At 41.9% G+C, this 21,008-nt stretch overlaps 1 protein-coding gene across 2 annotated transcripts; it reads left to right on the top strand.

Moving 5' to 3' along the window:
• Positions 1-3,406: 3,406 nt before the first annotated feature.
• Positions 3,407-19,873, top strand: RB195_019071 (uncharacterized protein; the record flags this gene model as incomplete). Of its 2 annotated transcripts, XM_064186762.1 has the most annotated exons (11): positions 3,407-3,562; positions 5,330-5,469; positions 5,604-5,754; positions 8,080-8,200; positions 8,281-8,469; positions 11,374-11,460; positions 11,519-11,628; positions 12,146-12,271; positions 19,370-19,475; positions 19,551-19,651; positions 19,703-19,873. In XM_064186762.1, the coding sequence occupies 11 exons, from the start codon at positions 3,407-3,409 to the stop codon at positions 19,871-19,873; spliced, it is 1,458 nt and encodes a 485-aa protein (XP_064042643.1). The 2 variants fall into 2 exon arrangements, with proteins under 2 accessions (XP_064042643.1, XP_064042644.1); XM_064186763.1 differs by lacking the exon at positions 3,407-3,562 and having other exon boundaries at positions 5,378-5,469.
• Between the last annotated feature and the right edge of the window lie 1,135 nt (positions 19,874-21,008).

Raw genomic sequence — 21,008 nt, 5'->3', positions numbered from 1 at the left:
TTCTCCTTTCCTTTGCATTAGATAATATGTGAAGTGACATTCTCCTCCCAGTGTGTAATCACAACATTTCCATTTACCCGTGCAGAACTCTTCTAAAATTAGTAAATGATGTCCTGCAAAACTCTCTTCTAGTGCTCTAAAATTCATTCCTGATCAAACATCTGAGAAAAGTCTCGAAACCTTTTTGTTGGGAATCCTAGCATGATTCTGTGAAGTGAAAAAAGATTTCGAGCCCAGGGTCTGCATGTATGGCTTCGCTTTGGAAGCTAACATCGAAGGTACGTTCTTCACAATTACTGAAACCCCATTTCTTGCAAATCTGGCTATTGCTTAACATCTTGAAAGCTTTCTTCATGAATTTATTGGTTCTTCATTACACAACCTAGACATTTAAAATATCCCATTTAAAAAAATATTAAAAGTATCAAAAATAAATATCAAAATATGTCATTTAGCAAGTGCATATCAACTTTAAGGTTCAATATCATCACAGCTGTGAGGAGTTTCGATTTCTTAAGATTTCGACAATCCAATGCACCTGGTCTCCAGAGTCACTACGTGCGAAACCTGAGAAATGAGCAAAGGAAGGATTTTAAGGGAGCTTTCGTGAAACATTTCTAGTATTCGAATCGGTACGGATAAGAGATCTCTTTTGATATAGGAGTGGAGAACGGCTGGGTATGTGTTAAGGACAGTATGCGCGGGATCGGGATGTAATCTTTCTGGATTTTGAGTGCTTTGACTAGCGGACAAGAAGCATTTCCACATTGCACCGAATGATACGTACATCATCCGGCGCGGCTTCGTCGAAACATTTTTTATCATTATAACGTTCGCAAAAAGCAGAGAGAAGCCCGCGCCCTTCCTATGATTATTTCAGGATAAGTTATGGCAAGTGTTAACTCAAAGGTGTTCGAGATATTTGTGCTTCATGAATGGATTCTTTCTCATGATGACTGATATGCAGATAAGATTGTAAGCTGTCATCAACTGACAAATAAATTTTTCCTTACTTGAGTGCCCGTAATTAATTGGCTGGCAGCACTAATTTGTACTGCGCCTACAGTATTCTGCTTCTCTTGTGCAAATAACAACCTTACTAACCTAACCTAATACATCGTGCCTTCCAAGAAAAACGATTATTGGAACGCACCGTCACATGCGAAGAAGGTCATTAACATTATACTGGCCCCAGAGGGCAGAAAAATGCTTGGAGGTAGAACATACCATGTAAGTTGACCTTAGCTTTGGAACATTAATGTTAGTGCCTTGACTTCACGGATGCTTTACACTTTGGACATAAGTCTATGTGAAAACTTCCCTTCTCGCCCTTCTTGTACAGAACTTCTATACAGGCTATATCATACGCTTTATCTTAAAATTCGCTAGAAACTTATTATAGTATTAACTATTAAAGGTTACATACGTTGTTTATGAGTTGAGCTGCGAATGTGGTCGTTCTGTTCTTTACTTCTGGCCAACGTTTCGGCGATTTCACTCTCTTCAGAGCTTGAGGAATACGGTTGGCATCTCCTTACTGGAAACTATATGCAGACTAAATGCTGTCATGCTGTGGCCATCCGTTGTAGCCAGAATTTCGTAAACTTCGTAACAGGATTTTCATTGTTGGACGGATAAAACTTCTGCTTTACAATCAACATTCGAATTCACTTTTAGAGGGTCTGAAGAAAGCGAAGCCACCGAACTGCTAGTCAAAAGCAAAGATCCTAACAAGCACCTTCGCAGCTGAAATTATGAAAGGACATATACTGGACTGTCATAATGGCAAGGGGCAGCGAATGTCGAATAAGGAGGATACGGAACAATTGTAATAAATGCTGTCATATGTGGTCATCCCTCGTAACCAGAATTTCGTGAACTTACGGTATAGAAAGCTCGTAATACTTCATTGTGCTCGTTCTACTCGTCTCAGCCTCGATTTTTTAGCATCCATAAGAAATTCTTTTGAAAATACCTCAGAAAGTTACGTGATCAGCAAAACAGAACGGCTGCGATTGTTCAGAGGATTCCTAATTAGATGAATAAAACACTCCACCTGTTCGTCGATCATGTTTCCGCCAGTTCCAATCCGAAGTTTACTGTTGAAGACGCTATCATCTGGGCTACTGACGTGGACGGTCGGGACCTAAAAATCTTGTAGGTGACCGCTAACGTACCATTACAGCGCTTGTTGCGTCTTCCAGGATGACGAAGGTCCCGCCACAGGGACGATTCTTTAGGCAGTGCAATGGAACAAAGAACGAGATCGAAAATTTTCGAGGGGACAGTACATCTTGTTGATTTCTCGTTGGCACACTGGTGAACAGTTTTGTCAACGTACAACATGGTATACGCAATGTTGAGTCGTTATGAATGGAACGAAAAGCATCTGATCTTAGGAAGAACGCATTGAACGAAACTAACGAATGTTAGGAGTTTTAAAATTTTAATAGAATTAGAATTTTTTTTAGCAAGTTTTTACAAAATTAAATGCAGAGGTGCATGATGTCAATTAAGGGCACAGCAAGAGTTGTAGTATTTTTGAAGTGGAGCAAGAAAAAATTTTGAACTCGATCAGCATAAATAGCGTCGGCTAGACTTTTACTTTAAAAAAACAGTGGTGTTTCTTCCATACGCCTTCTCACAAAGGATAAGGGAAACTTCCTTGTTTTGTCTTTTTTTTGCAAACAACCATCTAGCTTTCCGATGGATTTCTGAGAAAAGGCATATCAAACTTTATAATTAGAAGTTATATGCCTTGTCGTCAAACCAGGAAAGAAGCTTTCTTTCCAAACACTGAAAGCACAACAACAAAGAAATTGGCAACTTTGCTCTGGATTGAGAAATACCCAATTAATTATCTATCTTATGAAAGAATGTGTTTGTTCTTATTCATTCTTTTCTACATTATTGAAGTTCGTTTAAATGCACGGAAAACATTTCGATCTTTGCTGCTACAGTACTGGTTCTTTTGTAAGTAAATGCAATGTAACAAATTGCTGAACGTCTCTTCCTCTCATTCTTATTAATGCATTTTTAATCAGAAATTATTGCCAAGATAAATTTTTAGACACACACCAACAATGAATTAACTATGGAAATATACTATGCAGCCGAAATTGTTTGGGTTCCCAGTATTTGAGCAGCTGATTGCAAATTGTCAAGGGTTCCGTTTTTGCGTCAATAATTGGAACACCATCGATAAATCCCCTGATACTGTCATAAGAACTGCTAAAACAAGCTGCAGCAGTCCGTTGCTCAGTTCTCGAGTCCCCGCTGTACACTTCGATACATCCAGTCGTGCACAGTGTACATAGTGTGAGCTGATGCGCAATGTCATTTTCAGGGGACGATTTTCCACTGCACGCTTATGCGTCCGATCAATGCGGTATTTATTTTCCTCTGCATGCTACTGATGGGAGCAGTGTTTGGCAGCGAAGACGAATTTCGGCTGATACAAGACCTGAGGAACAATTATGATCCAATAGAGAGACCTGTTCGGAATCATTCGGAACCTATTCGAGTCGACCTCAGGATCATTCTACAGCAGCTGGTGGATGTGGTGAGTCCATAAATATGAGTTTCAAGTTCTACCCTTACCTTTCTTCGCAAAGATCAGAATATACTGACAACTTCGATGCTGTTTAATTTCGTACTGCGTTTGCCATATGTTCATTTTGCGCTCTTTTTCTCTTGTTTTTCTCTTACGCCCTCGAATACATATTCTTTCAATTGGAAGAAATTTGAAAGAAGTTACTATCCTGAATGCTATCCTAGAAGAAGATTAGAGAATTTAGCCCAACGCATACGTTCGAATATATCTCCCATCTTTTTTTTTTTAAATCAAATCCGCTCTTCTTTGCTCATAAAGGATATTTCCGATGACATTATTATGCATTGTGCATTATTCTTCTGTGGTTATACTTTACGATACTTTCAGAATTTGGAAGTCACATGAATATGACAAATGCAATTGTGTCCCAATTACACAGCTAAGCTGTAGGCTCTTGGAGATTTATGGTCGGATCAAAAAGGCATGAAGCACTGTGCATTTGCATGCGCGCTTAAAGCGGAGGCAGCAGTTGGAACCGAGGTGGGACCATCGCCAACTGCATAGATGAGTGGTGTCAGCATGGGTCTCAATACGCTCCTAACCACTACGCCCCACCCCACCGCCTCGAGAGAAGCCGCGTACGTAATTGCACCTTACTTCTAGTCGTTTTGCCCCCACTATAGTTCTGGATACAGAAAAAAAGACTTTGGGTCGCCTAACTCTTAGCATGATTGGTGATGATGATTTCTTCTCTTTCTTTTCAGTACTTAACGGTAAGGAGGAGCTCAGAACCTAAAGGTCGTAGCTGACATGGGCAGTTATATTCCTCCTCATTTTCTCGAGATCAAGCCTCAGCTCCCAAGCCACCGTCACCAGCGCAGTGCATGTTGTTAATAACTGCGAAAATGAATAGAAGGGTCAGAACGACATCAAACACGGACAGTTGCGTAAGCGGTTGTGCTGGAAGCGGCGCGGTGGAGCGTAGCGATTGAAATCATGTAAGGATCCTCCCTATCGCCAACCATCTCTGCAGTTCGCCAGGTTCCCACCCTAGAATTCGAGTTTCTCATATCTTCCTTGTTATAATGTTGCACATATAGGATCACAGTGACTTAGCAAAGTCCTTTTGTATTCGTTTTTTTTCTTTTGCTTTGGTTTTAGGATGCCTTTGAAAAGTTGGTTGTCGGGATTAAATTTCTATTACTTTCTTGTGTAACTGTGCGTGAATAGCGTTGGTTATTATCGAAGTTAGAATAAAATACCGAAAAGAAGCCCAGGTGTGTGCAATTCCAAAAAATTGGGACGGAAATTCAGTCCTTACAAACTTATGTTGATGTCTCTGAAGAGATATCCCCGAATCAGAAGAAACTCTTGAACTAGCAAAAAACAGTTTCCTTGGTTTTGCAGCTAGGAAGAATGGCAATCGTGCACAGCAAGACGTACAAAGACGTGCTACAGAAAATAGAAATTAACAAATTATAATCTCAGAGGCGATGCAAAAGAAATAATAAAACTTAAGAGGAAGACTTCGCTAAGACTATGTAATCGTATTCATGTATAGAAACAATTATATAACAAACAAAAACACTATAAAAAAGCAAAAAGAAGAGTTTCGCAGGTTTCCCGCACACTGTAGAGGGAGCTGGGCGGCGCGCGTCTTTTCATTGCAATCCGTTTTACGCCGAATGCAGTTGTGCTTGTAAAGTGTAAACAGGTAGCTGGTTGTTTTCACGGCAAAAATATAATTTTGTGAAATTTTCGGACGAGAAGAATCAGGTGATTACTTTGGTGCTGTGGACTCAATTCAAATGGAATGACTATAAAATGCGTTGGGATCCGAAGGAGTACGGCAACATCACCAACATACAACTACCCAACGATTTCCTTTGGAAGCCTGATATATTGCTTTTCAACAGGTTTGGGTTGTTCAAACTATTTTTTTCTGAAATTTAAAATTGTGGACGTTGCAGTAGTTATTGCTTATGTATATTTTTTATATTTTATATACATAATGGATTCTTAATAAGAAAGAGAATGTTCTTATTTCCAGCGCTGACGAACACTTCGACGCTTCATTTCCAGTAAATTTTGTAGCTTCCTCGAACGGAAATATTCTTTTGGCACCGCCTGGCATCGTGAAGATTTCGTGCGAACTGTCGATGACGTGGTTTCCGTTCGACGAACAAATGTGCTTCATAAAGGTGTGCATGAACAATTCAGTGCGGGTACAGAAATTTCAGCACCTTCCTCTCCCCCCCTCCCCCTTAATACATCTAGCTGCTGTGTCCGCAAAGTACATGTTGACAAATGATATGTTGCTGTGAACTGAGAGGCTAGACCTACAAAACCTTCAAGACATGAGTTGATTATTCTTATTAACGCTGGTTGGTTCGTACTCTCTCAACATTAGAGAAAGTAATAGTCGTAAAAATATTACACATCATATGCGAAACGACTGCTGTTCTAACATCTACTTCCTAACATGAACGGGTAGCTCACGCCCACCCTCGGATCAGTTTGCAGCCGCTGTTCAGCGCAGTCGAACTAGTCAGTTTGCTTATTTGTGGCAGTTATTAGATTCTTGCTGGTCTTCTTCTTGATACTTTCTGCTTTACTTGCTAGAAGGGAAAACCAAGAAGGTCTGTTTTCTTGCACCTTACGGATTTGTCTTCTTCACAAATGATTTCCTAATTTCGAATTTTGGGAGTTTTTTTTCAGTCTTTTCTTTTTCCTCGATTTCCCGAATGTTTCTCACTGACTTGCGAGCCAAAGTCTCGCTTGTCCGGCTGAATGTGAATGGAACGACGGTGAACGCTTTGGAATCTTCAAATTGTGTGAAACACATTCTGGACTATCTCAGTAATGCAGTAGCTAATGAAGACTGATGATCCCGATTACTTCGGATTTTAGACCTATTTCTCACATACGAGATCCATTTATTTAACTGGTAGTGCTGTCCACGGCACAGATGCTTTGTCTCTTCTACATGTCGACTGATGTTTGTCCAAAGTGCGAATCGTTGTGTATCGGACAATGATCGGTATCTTCATCCTTCTACTGCGGGATAAAATACAAACATACAAATTCCTTTGACAGGTTTTATGTTACCCCTTCTCCACTATTTTCTTTTAGTTTGAAAAATCATGATCCTCTTTGTTGCATCCGCATGAACTGATGTTGTTCCGTTCATTGTAGACTTCTCATACGCACTTCTATTCTCTGCCAGTGCTTCTACAGTGACAATGTCAGAAGCACGGATTTATCTTTGCAAAAAATGCACCATGAGATACTTGCTTTCATAACGTAATGTATACTGCTCACGAGCCAAGTTGAGATCTCTCCATTGACGTTCGAACGCTTCTTCGCAGGACTTCTGCATGATATTGTCGTGTAGGGATTAACCGAGACCGAACGTTGGTTGGTCTAAATTCGGTTGTCTTCTGACAGTCGAGACTGAAGTTGTAAGCGAGGGCTGTCAGTTTCCGTTGTAGCCGATTTCCGAACGTGTATGGTAACGGTTTGTGATCTCTTAAGAATTTGAATCGACGTTGTATATGTAACGATCAGCGAATATCACCTATAGTTCCTCTTTTTCGACGTGACTATTGTATCCCCTCTAATGCGGTGCTTCTCGTACCCCCTGTTGTTTTCACGTCACATGACGATGATACTGATATAAGTTGCTCGCCTTCCTCTGTGTAGAGGGCCACGCTGGTTTATATGACGTCACAGTATGTTGGCCGCCTATGTCGATTCGTTAACGTCGTTTGTGTAATTAAACCTTAATTGTAATATGAACGAGTACATCGACAAATACATGGGTGCGTTGACAAATCAACTATAATATACACGGGTACACTGATAACTGAAACATCGACATTGACAAACGATTAAAGAGATGATACCAAGATGATGAATTAACTGAAGAGATGTGAAGTAAACGAAGGAAGACAGGAGGCAGGCGGCACCGAATGTAGAAGAACATTTTTGGGCTATTTATACTGTGCAAACCGTCTGGCACAGCTGCATTGTGTTTGTTAGGTCCCCAAGAGTTGGTGCAGCCGCACTAGGAAGAGAAGGAATCGCGCGAGAATTCACATCTGGCGGTGGAGAAAATGTTCTCATGGCAGTTTCAAAACACTTACTTAAACCAGAGTACACGACGTTTGTTGATCTAAGAGCGCAGAGCGAATAACGACTTTGAATTCATTATATATCATTCAAACCACCTCTTATAGACACAAACCAGTTAGTCCGTGCTCCTCTGGAATGTGGCGCGTGCGAATTCCAAATACTGTAGACAATAAGTAATATGGGTGTGTTCCACCGGCACTCTGCGATTATGCAAGAAATTGATAACACTCACTACATAACTACATTTATGCGCCTGCTCTCCCCTCGCTCCCTCTCCCTTCCTCCCTCCTTCAACATGTTACTACTACTATTCCATTCTAAGAATTTTAATTCCATGTTGGTGAAGCATGAAGCATTCTCAGGACCACCAACTTCGTAAAGTATTTTTTCAGTATGGTTCCTGGACCTACACGGGTTCAAAACTCGATCTTCATATTGACGACACTGGTTTGAGCGAAATAAATAAAATGGACCTCAGTTACTATGTGCCGAATGGAGAATTTGACCTGCTTGGTAGGTTTGCATGAATATTGAGGACCAAAGCAATAACTAGAAAGTTTCTTAAAGACAGTAATCAAAGAAGGTAATTTTAGCAACACCAGCAGACCGAATTGTGTCAACGTTCAACGACGAACTGTATGTAGAGGTGTACTTCAGGATGCATCTGAAGAGAAAAACGCTATACTACGGACTGAACTGGATAGTACCTTCTGTGCTGATTTCGATCAGCAATGTACTCGGTTTCACAATGCCTTCCGAGTGCGGAGAGAAGATCACTCTGCGTTAGTTGACATTTCTAGTGATTCATACATGATGGGTGGGGATGAGCTTTGTTAGAATATATACTCACAAAAAGCACTTACACAAGTAGTCAGTAGGTAGATCTTAGTGTAATGAGTAGGCGAGATCAGATCCCTACAACTTGCATCGTCTGTAAGTCACATTTTTGAAAATGTTCTTATATCTCAAACAAAAGATAGAGGTTGAATTTGGGACACTTTCACGTATTTGATAGCGTAGAGGTGAGTACAAATCCTCAGTTTGGCCTGTTTGGCTGTTTTCCTGCTGAAAACGATAAAGCTAAGACATGTTAAGCCACAAGTTGCACTTAGCTTCTGGAGTAAGGTTTCAAAATCTGCTTATCCTACTTTTGATATCAACATTTGTTGTGGTATGTGTCAAAATTAGATTTATACCCAAATAGCGCACAATTTGATGTTGAATCAGTAATGCTAAAATTATACAGTGTTTAAGGAACAGGTCGATGATGGATGAGATCCTTCGAAGCGTGTTTTTTATATATGCAAAAATGTACATTAGATACGAGGTGCTTCGGTGCTGAGGTTGTGACAGCACATTTTGAGAACTGCACATTGCGTTATCATGAGTAGATGAAGGTTTTTGCTGGAATGGCACAATAACACGTATCATCCTATAGTGATATAGTGTTCTAAGGCGATGCGGCACGCGAAGGGTCACGAGTTCGATCCTCGAACAGTGCCAACCAATGTTTAAATCTTCTAGAATTGATAAAATTGGGAAAAGGCGAAAGAGCCGCGTGACATGCCAGTCGAGGAACTTCCTTCCGCTTCTCACGCATCCAACGGAGTCGTAGATTCCGCTCTGTATTGAAAAATGGAAAATAGACGCGCAGAAATGCTAAATCCTTTTCCTCCTTGGATTCGCAAGATGATAAAGATTTGCTCAACATGGATCGACGGAAAAATACCTGATTCGTGGAGATTTCATTCCAATCCACAAAAAGCTATAACGAACCACGTAACAAAAGAACTACCGGGGAATATCACTTCTGCATGTAATGTACAAGGTTCTGGACGTGACGAACAATGTGGCATTCGCTTTGATCGATCGACGATTGACCTGGTGTTCAATGTTAGTGGAGAGATTAGAAATATGGCAGCGGCATTCGTAATCTATACAATCAGCATCTGGACTTTGAGATCGGTTGCAACTCTCCTCACAGAGGCTGCCTTTTCAACGCGCTTAGCTGCCCCTGAAATGCAGGGGGAATTTGTATGCTTGGTTCGCAAAGATTAACAGAAGAACAACTGCTTCACTTCAAACAGCAGCTGGATGTACTTAATCGGGAACTGGAGTGAGGGGAGGGCCTGTAGGGGGAACCTTTCAGTTCAGATGACATTATACGAAGAACAGTTGGGCTGTGTCCCCTTGTTGTCACTTTGCCACCATCGGCGCGTCTATGGGCTGATCTTGAGCACACCGCCAGCATGTTCGCTTCAAGCAGCGTAAAGTTGCAACATGTCGCCGATATTGTGCTGCGCGGACTTGAATTTGAGGATGATTTTTTTGTTTTTCAGGATATATGCTGAAAAACAGTGACAGCTACAAGATTAACAAAGATGCGCCAATGGCACTTCAGCATCCAACTCCTTCATGCAGTGCCTGTGGCTGACGCATATTGCCAAAGAAGTCAAGCTGCGAGTTCATCTATCCGCAACTCACCCTCTATTGATGTATGGATCAAAAACTTTTCCATCGTCGTCGACGCCACTGTTGGGTCAGTTTTGGTCAACGATGTGTCTCTTGCGAAGAATTTTACGCAGAAGTGGATATAATGTACCACCAGATTTTACGTGGAAAACATAAACATCTTGGCCGGCTCTTTGAAGTAGTCACATGAAACCGTCTTCGTTTCTTTGGTCACGACTTGAGGAGACCGTCTGATTGCCTTGCCTAATTTGTCCAAACAAGCTGGAAAGTATCCCGATCGTAAAAAAAAAGTTTTGGAGGGAAGTGGTAAAAGAAGATCTGCAGGATTGATAGGCAGTTCAATCGAGACATCACGTTCCAAAGATTATTGAATAGTTATGAATGGGTAGATTCTATGCGAACCCTAACTAAAAATTGAAGAAGATGGGGTCGGATATGATCAGGGACGAAATACAACGGTGAAGATGCGGATAGCGGCATTTTGCCGTAATATGCGCCCTCGTTTAAGTGGAGTAAGTCTGATATAATTTGTAGTAAGCGATGAAGAGGGCATTAAATTATTTGATTTTCTGAATCAGTTCCTTCTTATGGTGCAAGTTGCGCAAAGCAAAATGTGCAGTGAAAACTGCTGCTTCAAACCTTTGCGCAAAGAGCAGTAAAGCATAGAAACCGAACACACTACATATAATAATGCAACTACATTGTGGCCATTGATTATGGCAGAGAAAACGACGATTCATGAAACAGAGCCCGATGTCCTGGGTCGCAACAACGACGTTATTTCACCATCGTTAACGATGTTTTTGTTGACACAGAATAGTACAGACTACCCATCGTTTTGATACAGACCATGTGAAAAGGAAGTTACAGATGTTGTAGATAGTAAACAAGTAGCGATGCAATATCAATAGCGGCACCCCATAGGTGCTTCGTGTTTCTCCATTTGAAAATGTGGCAAGATGCTTGTTGTATCCTAACTGTAACTGGAAGGTGGAGGCGTTAACCAAGCTGTTTCTTTGTCGTCCACGGAAAGCCTCAACAAATGTGGAACAACTCATTCATGATTTTCAGTACTCCGTACTGTTGTATTGTAGTACTACGTACCCAAATAGGACGCAAATCCGTAATTCGACGAAGGAACGATTTGGAGTGGACTCGTCAATATTGTTTGATAAAAAATCTTTTCTGAATTATTTTCTTAGGTTTTTTTTTAGAAATCACCAACTTGTTATCCGTAACTGTTTTCCTTGGTATGGTATCGGAAATCACTCCACCTACGTCAGAATCAATTCCAATTATAGGTAATTGCAGCCATTTCAGTTCCTTTCCGAGAGAAGTTATACTTACCACTGTTTCTAGCCGTGTTCTTCTCACTTTCGATGTTGATTTTGGGCTGTTCGATTATAGCCACCCTCGTCATAATTAATGTCCATTTCCGATCACCACAAACTCATCAGATGGGGAAATGGGTAAGTTGACCAGAGAGCACTTTACTTCTTTTACTACATATTTTTTGTAGTATAACAGTCACACCAGAAGACCAGAATTCTGTGTTGTTATTTGTGCTGTGTTTGTGGGTATCCACAGCTTATTTTTACCGGACCCTCTCCAGAAATAGTTTTTAGTGGGCAGGAGTGAATGGTAGAAAAGTACACCTTCAACGTACATTCAACGAACGGAATCTTTTTAGCCATCTCTTATTATCTTGGAATTCCTGCTTAGCTTATTGTGCTTAATTGATGCAAGATGTTCCATGGCTTTTTAGTCGAGACAGACAACGACTTCTATTTTGAGAGTAGAATATTTACTATTTACCAAATACTGCGTTATCTGCTCACATTCTTAGGATCCCGCTGCTGAAAGGCTTACATGTTACCCTGTGGGAGAATTACAAATACTAGCTTTAACATCTCTGGCTCCTTCCAGTGCCGGTCAAAAACCTCCGTTTATTTCAGGAATAAGCGAAAATTGGCATTTAATTTACAGACACGGTTGATTTTTCTGGAATGGCTGCCGTGGATCCTTCTGATGTCCAGACCAGGAAAAAAATTCGTCCGTCCCTCAAAGAATGGTTCTTCTTCCGAGGGTAGTCAATCTGATAATGGAGATGAGGTAGGTCTTTCGCTTTTACTAGTACTCTAATCACTTCGAAACAATACGAACAAGCACCCAGTATTCCGTGTCTGTTGCCGTAGAGAGCTCTTATTCACTGCGTCGCATTGCATCCCTACTCTTCACCAACACAGTGAAGTGCGACGAAAGTACGCGAATTTCGTAAAGACAGCGTGTCACGAAATGTTCGATGTTCGGCTCTTCCGTGGACAATGTAAAGTTCGCGGGTTTAGCGAGAGGTCAAAAATCAATGAGGTATACTGTGCGGCCTGTTCAATTAAGACCAATGAATATTCTACTGACGGAATCGGAGCGCGTGGAAGGGTGGTGCGTTCTCACTTGCCTCGTAGGAACTAAGGCCGCTTTTCACGACATTTTTCAGAATTATTTACTTATTTACATAACTCAATCGGTGAGTTGGGATTGTTGCCTGACGTCGTTCCCAACATCTTCGCCGCGGCATGCCATTTTTGAACTCAGCTCTGCATAAGAAACCTTCTCGATCTACAACAAAAGTCTCAGAGAACTCATCCATCTGCAACTGTTCTCGGGTATCGACACCGAGTGACCGGAATAGCTCAGTTTGGCAAAGGCCGGGAGTTGAGCATAACAAAGAGTTGTTACCAGAGATTTTACAGTTCCTCTAGGTATTTGGCTGATCTGGGTTGGGCTTCGGTAGTCAACTGGACAAGAGCACCTTTTTGCAAGATCTGTGTAACTTCTGCCTTATCAATGTGCAAGCTGTAGAGCACGTGCGTACTCAAAGCGTATACTGAAATATTTGATTTCGTATAAGCAGGGCCACCGCGAGCGGGTGGTGATCTGACCATGCGCTGTCTCTTTTTCAAGACGATTGGGAAAATTGAGTGTGGCTTTATACTCGTCATCTAAACCCCGAGCACTATATTGTTCACGAGAGACTCAAACATCGAAAATTTTATTCTGCGTTGCCTTCAAGCGAGGGTTCCCAAGGTTCTGCTGGCTGCGATCTTGTCCAAGCATAATCAGTTACAGAACGGTCGCAGACGACTGCAGAGTGCATCGATGGTGTCTTAGGCATTCTCTAGTAGAAAACCTGAAACTCCTTCAGAACTCACTTTTTTGAATCAAGCGGATTGGACTGTGTTGTACAAACAGAATGTTTCTAGGGAGAAACATTACAAATGGTAGATTAAAAACCGCGAAACGTCTACAAAGTGTTCCAATGATTAAGTTTAAGCTCACTCCAGTACTTCGTAAGAGTTAGAACATAACTTCAGAACGGTTCATCACTTCATAGTGGCGTAGAGGTGTGACGTTAAATCTCAAGTTGCTTAGGACATGTCTGATTGTGGAGCACGTCAATGCGAGCACTACTCTTCCTGGAAGCTGAATTAGACATTGGTTTTACAAGTGAGAGTTGTGTCCCACGTTGAGGGGGGCAAAGCATCAATGTTTATGTAATATCTCTATGTGATATCTCCGCAAAAGAATTAGTGCATGCAAAAGATGGATGATTGTCCACTTGTCATTCGTAGATAAGAACTTGCGCTACGAAATATAAGGGCGCTGGTTTTGCTGTCCACCCGGTTGTCGTCCATTTCGTCGTTCCTTACGAGATCTTGTCACCTCATTTGGCTATTCTTCGCTTTCGCTTTCTGCGTCAAAAATTTCATGATTAGGTCACGATGGAGGCATGATCAAACGCTAGGTACAAATATCAACATATGACTAATTCCAGAAAGGTGCGTTTTATGCGGAGCTGGAATGAACGATCCGCAACGAAAAGTTCTACAAGTTCGTTGTCAGAGGCTTCAATGCAGATCTGGAAGGGACCGAGAAGAGGAGCAGAAAATTGGAAGATTTCGAACAGGAAACCAGACTACGTAATCTGCTCCACAAAGGATTAAGAGCTTGTCCTAACGTATCTAGAAGACGCCAACGACAAACGTCGATTGGATTTCTGGTCATGAACGAATTATTCGCTAAAAAGGACTGTGGCGTTTTATCTGAGTACACCCAAAAATTGTGCCATGTCAAACACCAGCTGCAGGACATTGCAACAGGACATTTCCAAAATAAGGATAGAAGAAAATTCTGGAAGCAAGCAAAGAAAGACAAGTCTGAATAAGTGTTGAAGGAGCTTTCGCGAATGTAACGTTGTAACGAATGAAAGTGGGATTCACACCTCTTTTTTATATCGTGAGATCAAAATGATGACAAAGAGGTTCCACACGAACCTTTTCCGTTAGTCATGTGTCAAGAACGAACATTTCCGTTGGTGAAATTTCACCCCGGGTTCTGTTTTCGGGCGGGTCGCGATCAAGAAGGTGGGACCTGACACAGCTCATAAGCGTGATTTGTGTCATAAGTGTTTCTTCTTGGCTATCCTCTTCATGTACGTCTAGCGTCGCACGTCTTATCTTTAGAAAGAAGGATTTTCGGAGCAGCGGATACCAATGACGATTGCTGAGCGTCTTATACGAAGGTTTCACGAAGATCATCCTAATGCGCATGTGTAGGGAAGCGCAACCTCAAAAACAATCAAAATTGATTCTATTTGGATTTTAGCTGCATGAACTGCATCCACATTCAGACCGTGTCAATGGTCACAAAGGTCCACCCGAAATAGTCAGCATGCCGCTTAAATCTCCATGGTTATGATTGTGAGAAAACTGTCGATAGAGTCCAATGTTGTCAGTGTAGGCCGGTCAAGGTATTGATGTGTCGTATTTAAGGGCAATAGCAATATGTGAGGATCGAAGCACCTCCTGCACGTTGTGATATTCCATTCCTTTCCCCTCTCTCCGATACTGCCCACTGATTTAGTGCTACACTACCGCCAAAACTGCTTACAGTTCCACTATTGCGGGCAATGAAATCCCGGGAAGAAAGGGGCATACGTATTGATACGTGGCATCTCTAACCTTAGTTTTGCGGATGAAATACTTTTTCTTGTCTTCTTTTCGAGAAGTACAGGTGAGGCAGAGACGATATTCAGCGGATTATAATGAACGGAGCAGTACAACATGAAGGCACACACAGGCCGTAAAAAACTTCGTCATACATGAATGTTCTATGAGTAATGTTAAATAAACTTGAGTGGAAGGAAAAACTAAATAGAAAGATGAGAGCAGCGTGGGCAGCATTCGCACCCATCAAAGGAGGGTAGGGACCAACTGATAGACGGAAGACTTCGTGCCCACCTTTTCGACTCGACAATTCTTTCAAAGTTCTGTCGACGGAGATATGGGCAGATACCGCTTGCAGATCTAAAAAGGTGATCATTACTTTTAGAGCACCTAATATATGTCTTTTTAAGTTCAAAAGTCACACGCAACCTAGACAGTCAGTCTTCAGTCTTCAGTTCATTCTTATGAGAAATATCTCATTTTTGCGGGCTGAACATATGCTGTGTTTGCTGCTGAAAGTCAACCATATAGGGGCCGGAAACACTATTGGAAAAAATCGACGATAGTTAGACTGAAAGAACGGTAGAGTGGATTCCAAGAGATGTTAAGCGCCCTCCGCGAGGAAGTCTACCAACGAGATAGGCGTATGTGTTTGTTGCACAGATAGACCAGCTTAGAGTTCAACTGGATACAAATCGCCTCAATCACGAAACTTATGGACATCTTCATTGACGATTACCAGGGAATAAAACGATTAAAAACAATATTGAGAAAAGGATCAGTAAAGAGGAGCCAGACGGAAGAAAAACACATGTGCGAAAGTTCGACTTTCCTTGAATCTTAGCATAGAGATTGCAACTTGTTGATAGTCGAATTTAAGCAACAGCCAAGATTGTTAGCAAAATTTATTACGGCTAACGTTTCGGCGTTGTCGCTTTCATCAGAGCCTGGAAAGTAAGAAAATTTGCAATATATCCTCTCAAATGCCTCATCCAGAACAAGTCATCATCCCCTAGGATATTACACCCGGAAACAAAAACCAAAAAAGCCCAAATCGTTGTGCCTACCTCAGTAGCCGCGTTGCCGTGATGTTAGCGGATATCTGCGTGGTGCAATCGCTCCGCTGATACTAATTAGGATGCGACCCGCATATGACCCCGTAGATCAAACCCGCAAAGGTCTTGATACAGAGCCAGCTCGTTGGTCACGGCTAAGCACTCTTCCTTTCTATTCATTTTTGGACCTTTTGTATTTATTCAAAACGCTTCTAAAGTTCTGTGAGCTATAATTTCGGGTTCGTACGATAGAATTGTGACAGCTATACAGAAAGGAACGTTTTCATGACATTGTCTGCGGTGAACTCCGAGGGGAGTTGCTGCATTCCATTGTTTCATCCCCCTTAGATGTTCTTTGATGCGAACACGAAGGGGCGCCCTGTTTCGCCAATGTATTGGTCCTCACATGTTTTGCACGAAATTAGATAGACTACACCAGAGACCATGCAGTCCCCTTCCTTCCCGAATGGGCATATTACACAGTCTGGAGTGAGGGGGATGATGACTTGTTCTGGATGAGGCATTTGAGAGGATATATTGCAAATTTTCTTACTTTCCAGGCTCTGACGAAAGCGATAAATTTTGCTAACAATCTTGGCTGTTGCTTAAATTCGACTATCAATAAGTTGAAAAACATATGTTTCTAGTTCTTGATATCCAACACATACATGACGATAGTATTAATTCTATAGACGTATTGCAAATTGCTTTCGTTCTACTACCTATTATGAATTGCCTCTCCTTTTCTTGTGCTGCTATTCAAATTCGCGCATCCACATAAGGTATGGTCAGTACAGCAAACTTTATCGTTTATCCTTCAACGTTTCTGCCTTGTAGCTATCGTTAGGGCTAACCTGTGACTCATCCTGTTAAACGCATCACCCCACGAATCTGTCGTGATATGGATTTCCGATAGTCAAAGATTCTACGGGATCGTAAATTGCAGAAACGAGTGGGATTCCGCTCATTTCTTCCTAATCGCCTCGAGTACATTATCTGTTTTGTGTCGCACAATTCGTCCGGATATTCTCATCTTCTACATCTTTCGTAAGGTCCGACCCACATCCGAAACTTTAGGAAAGTACCGAAATGGTTGACTCAAGCTTGTCATCCTCTTTAAAGGCATCACCCCACGAATCTGAGGTGGTGCGGGTTTCAAGTGGAATATTCGTATACGGAATGGTATATTATGGAGAGATGGGTGATTCCTTCCATTTCTTCCTAATTGCCGTAAAAAACGGCCCGGAAGATACGGCTTTGGGCGTTCTGGCGCACTATTTTCTGCAAGGAGTTCGACTGGAGCGCATCTTTCAGGCCGTTTTTTACGGCGATTAGGAAGTAACGGACGGAATTACCCTTTCCCCACAATCTACGACCTCGTATAGGCATAACCAATCTGAAACCCGTACCACCTCAGATTAGTGGGGTGATGTATTTAAACGACTCATCACCGTACAAAAAGCATTCGAACAGTTCGCGTATTTAATGAAGAATACATTGGCAACTGCCTAAATCTTGTGCTGAAACCAGGGCGGGTGCTGCCAGTCGGTAAGGGGACCGCTACGTCTGCAGGGTGGAGCGATGGTTCGAAACCGCCCTAGTGCCAGTCAAACTTCACTCGTTATGGGGCCGATCAATGGGTGCCAGAGTTGTCTGCGAGAATAAAAGCACAGACTTGATGATCGGATGACCTCTGCATGCCATTGTGCAGGCCGTCCCAAAAACCTCAACGATTATGAATTCCAGTAAAAACGCATTGGCGGACCTCAAGTGAATTGATACGCCACAGATATTAAGCCTTCTTCCCTTTCGATGAAAGTGATAACGTAGCAGATCACCTCTATCACAACTATCAAGCTGAAGACATTCTACAAGGGATACACGCAGCTTGCGCGTGGACTGAAACCAGCAGTGGTCTTTATACGGGACCGGTTCGTTTGTTTAAAGGGTGTACTTTATTCTTTTCAAATTTCACAGTTATTTTAACCCATTAGCAACCCTCAAACTCATAGATAGGATAACGTTTAGAGTAAAGCTATGCAGAATAAAATACGTTCACGTGGTTTTATAGAGAGAAGCGACTTTGATGAATAATTAACAAGCAATTCCGGAATTCTAACACGGAACTGTACTAACTTTCACTAAGATATAATACAATGTTTCGGTAGCTGTATCCAGCCCCATCAAAAATTATTTCTCAATAGTTTCCTTTATCAAAAAGTCACTCACACTCAAGAAACATCAGGACCTTGTTGCGCTGACAACCTCAAATTTTCAATATAAAGTTTAGCTGTGTTTATTTAACCGTACTTTGTGTTCAAACAAGGTAGGGGGTTGGACAAAGAAATTGTGAACCTGCTCGATTTTTGTCTGCATCAGTTCATGAGTTAAAGGAGTTCCCTTACGGAATCCAGTATTCATTCTCTGCTCTCCACTTCCGCTATTCTTTCCACGTTCTGGTTGACAACTCTATGTGTGCAGCGAACAATGAGGTTTCTCTCGATGGTCGCTCCACACACTTACACTTGTCGGTCGGTGCGTTACATCCACATGTATGCAGTTGACAGACATCAGACATCGTAGGCGCATACTGATAGCTGATAGCTGGCACAATACTTTCGTCGGCGACTCTACGCACAGGTCTCATGCTCTCCACCCTCGATCCAAGGGTTCGGTTTTCCTGAGTTTCAACATCCTCTGGATTAAGAACTGAACAGTTCATTAAATCTACTTTGAATCGCGCTGCTCCTCTTCACAGAAATGGAAGTAGTATTTCTACACGATCGATCGGAGATTCGAATCCGCCCTACTGATCAGCAAGCCTTTCATCCCTCCGGGGTCGATAAATTCGTACCAAACGTGTCTGAGAGGACAAAAACACTGACGTGACACATCGGCTAGCCCCTGCAAGTCACTGTACGGGCCAGTTACGCGTTCGTAAGCCTCAAACGATTCCGAATTGAAGTGAACGTGCTGGCGCATCCCAAGCGGATTGATTGGCGCTTTATCCTTTTATCCTCGATCCTCTATTGTTACAAAAATCCCTAGCGATATTTTTAGAGAGAGAATGCCTGATGAGTTTTACTTTAATAATTTAATTAAATGTAATTTTGCGTAATGCAGTGAATGACTTTAAATGCGTAATGTTACAGAGATTTCAAAAAACCGCTGGAAGACACGTTGTACTCATTGATAACGATGATGATGAGAAAGAACCATTTATAAATGGAGATATTCATCAGATGGAGAAAGTCAAAGGCCGGTATTTACTCAACCCTTTGGAAAATGATCCGTAAGACGTTTTTTGGCAACGTGTTCTCATAGCAATTGCAGCTCTACGGCCATATCTTGTTCGAAGTTCGGAGTGCCTCATCGACCACACTGCAATGGAGAGTGGAATCAGGGAAATCATATATTTGCTTAACTCGTTTAAGGTATATTTCCGTCCTGGAGGACCTAAGTAGTAACGTGAAATCTCTATTTAGGAACGGCTCGATGAAGAAGAGCGTGAGTCAGACATGCAGGCCGACTGGAAATTTACCGCCATGGTCATCGATCGATTTTCCCTGTACCTGTTCACTCTACTTATAGGCGCTACTACAGCCTTAGTATTCTTCTCCACTCCTCGACTCTTCATCGATTCCCCGATCTATTAAAAAAAAACAGCGGAGACACAACATCAATTGCAGAAGTTAGAGAACATAGTTAGAAGTTGGGGAAGTTGGAGACGTTGCATTCCGGTGGAAGTGAAAAATTGCCCAAGAGGAGATTAATACACAAAATCATCGTCCTCTTTTTATGTTACAGGTGCTACGGTGACAGCTCATTGCAGTCCACTCTTTACGGGTTTCGATTAAATAAACTTTTAAAGCTAATCATCTCGTTGTACACTCGAACTGAGTAGAAGAACTGACTGCATTGGTAGTCTTACTAGCAATTGTTGGGGAGTGCAGTATTCAGAAACCATGCCCAACGCCCATTTTACTCGACGCCGTGGTTATTTTAGGGGGTGCTTTCGCCATCGGCATCCTATGACTACTCTAGTCTGATTCGATGCCACATTAACGTGCACTGATCAACCAACTACCCACGTCCGGACACCTCAAAATCGGGGATTTTGCTTCTCGTGAGATGAGCCATTGTTTTGATCAGTACTCATCAATGATAGCAGTCTTGGCAACACACCTTGCTTTGGCTAACTTTGCCGGAAGAAATTCTTTTTGCTGCAGAAAAAAAACTATCAGATGATGCCAGGTATGTAGTTTACAATCAGAACTATCCTTTTTTGGCAAACGTGTGAAGAGTTGCGTTGCCGGGTGATCCGTCCAGTGTGGGGTGACATTGCAGGATAGCAACAGGTTGCGATAAGGGTGCATGTTATCGGTGCATAGGTGCACGCGACCGAGACCAGACGTTTTGCAAGTTAACCTTTTCTTGTTCTTTTCATTTCATTGTTTCCTAGTTCTGTAGCGACCATTTGAAGCTAGTATAATATTAGGTTAATGGTTAAGTGCAAGAAAATGCACTAGATCCATCAATATTTCTTTTTGAGTGCTTCTTCGATGTCCTACGCAGTTCTATCGCCTTGAATCTCATCAATAGCTATTTCCCAACTTTTTAAGTATCCGTAGCTTCTAAGGATTGATTCTGAAACTATGAAAACGACCTGGAATACATTCTATTCGCTTTTTTGTCGCGCCTTTTTAGCTTCTTATTACATCATCGTTTTCATGTCGTGTCTCCTTGCTCAGAAAAGGATCCGCACCCTCATTTTTGTACTGTCCGCCTCCC

This window comes from Necator americanus, chromosome II (genome assembly GCF_031761385.1).
Source record: "Necator americanus strain Aroian chromosome II, whole genome shotgun sequence".
Taxonomy (NCBI): Eukaryota; Metazoa; Nematoda; class Chromadorea; order Rhabditida; family Ancylostomatidae; genus Necator; species Necator americanus.
The sequence above is the reverse complement of the archived record's forward strand: the minus strand, read 5'-3'. Positions and strand labels throughout refer to the sequence as shown.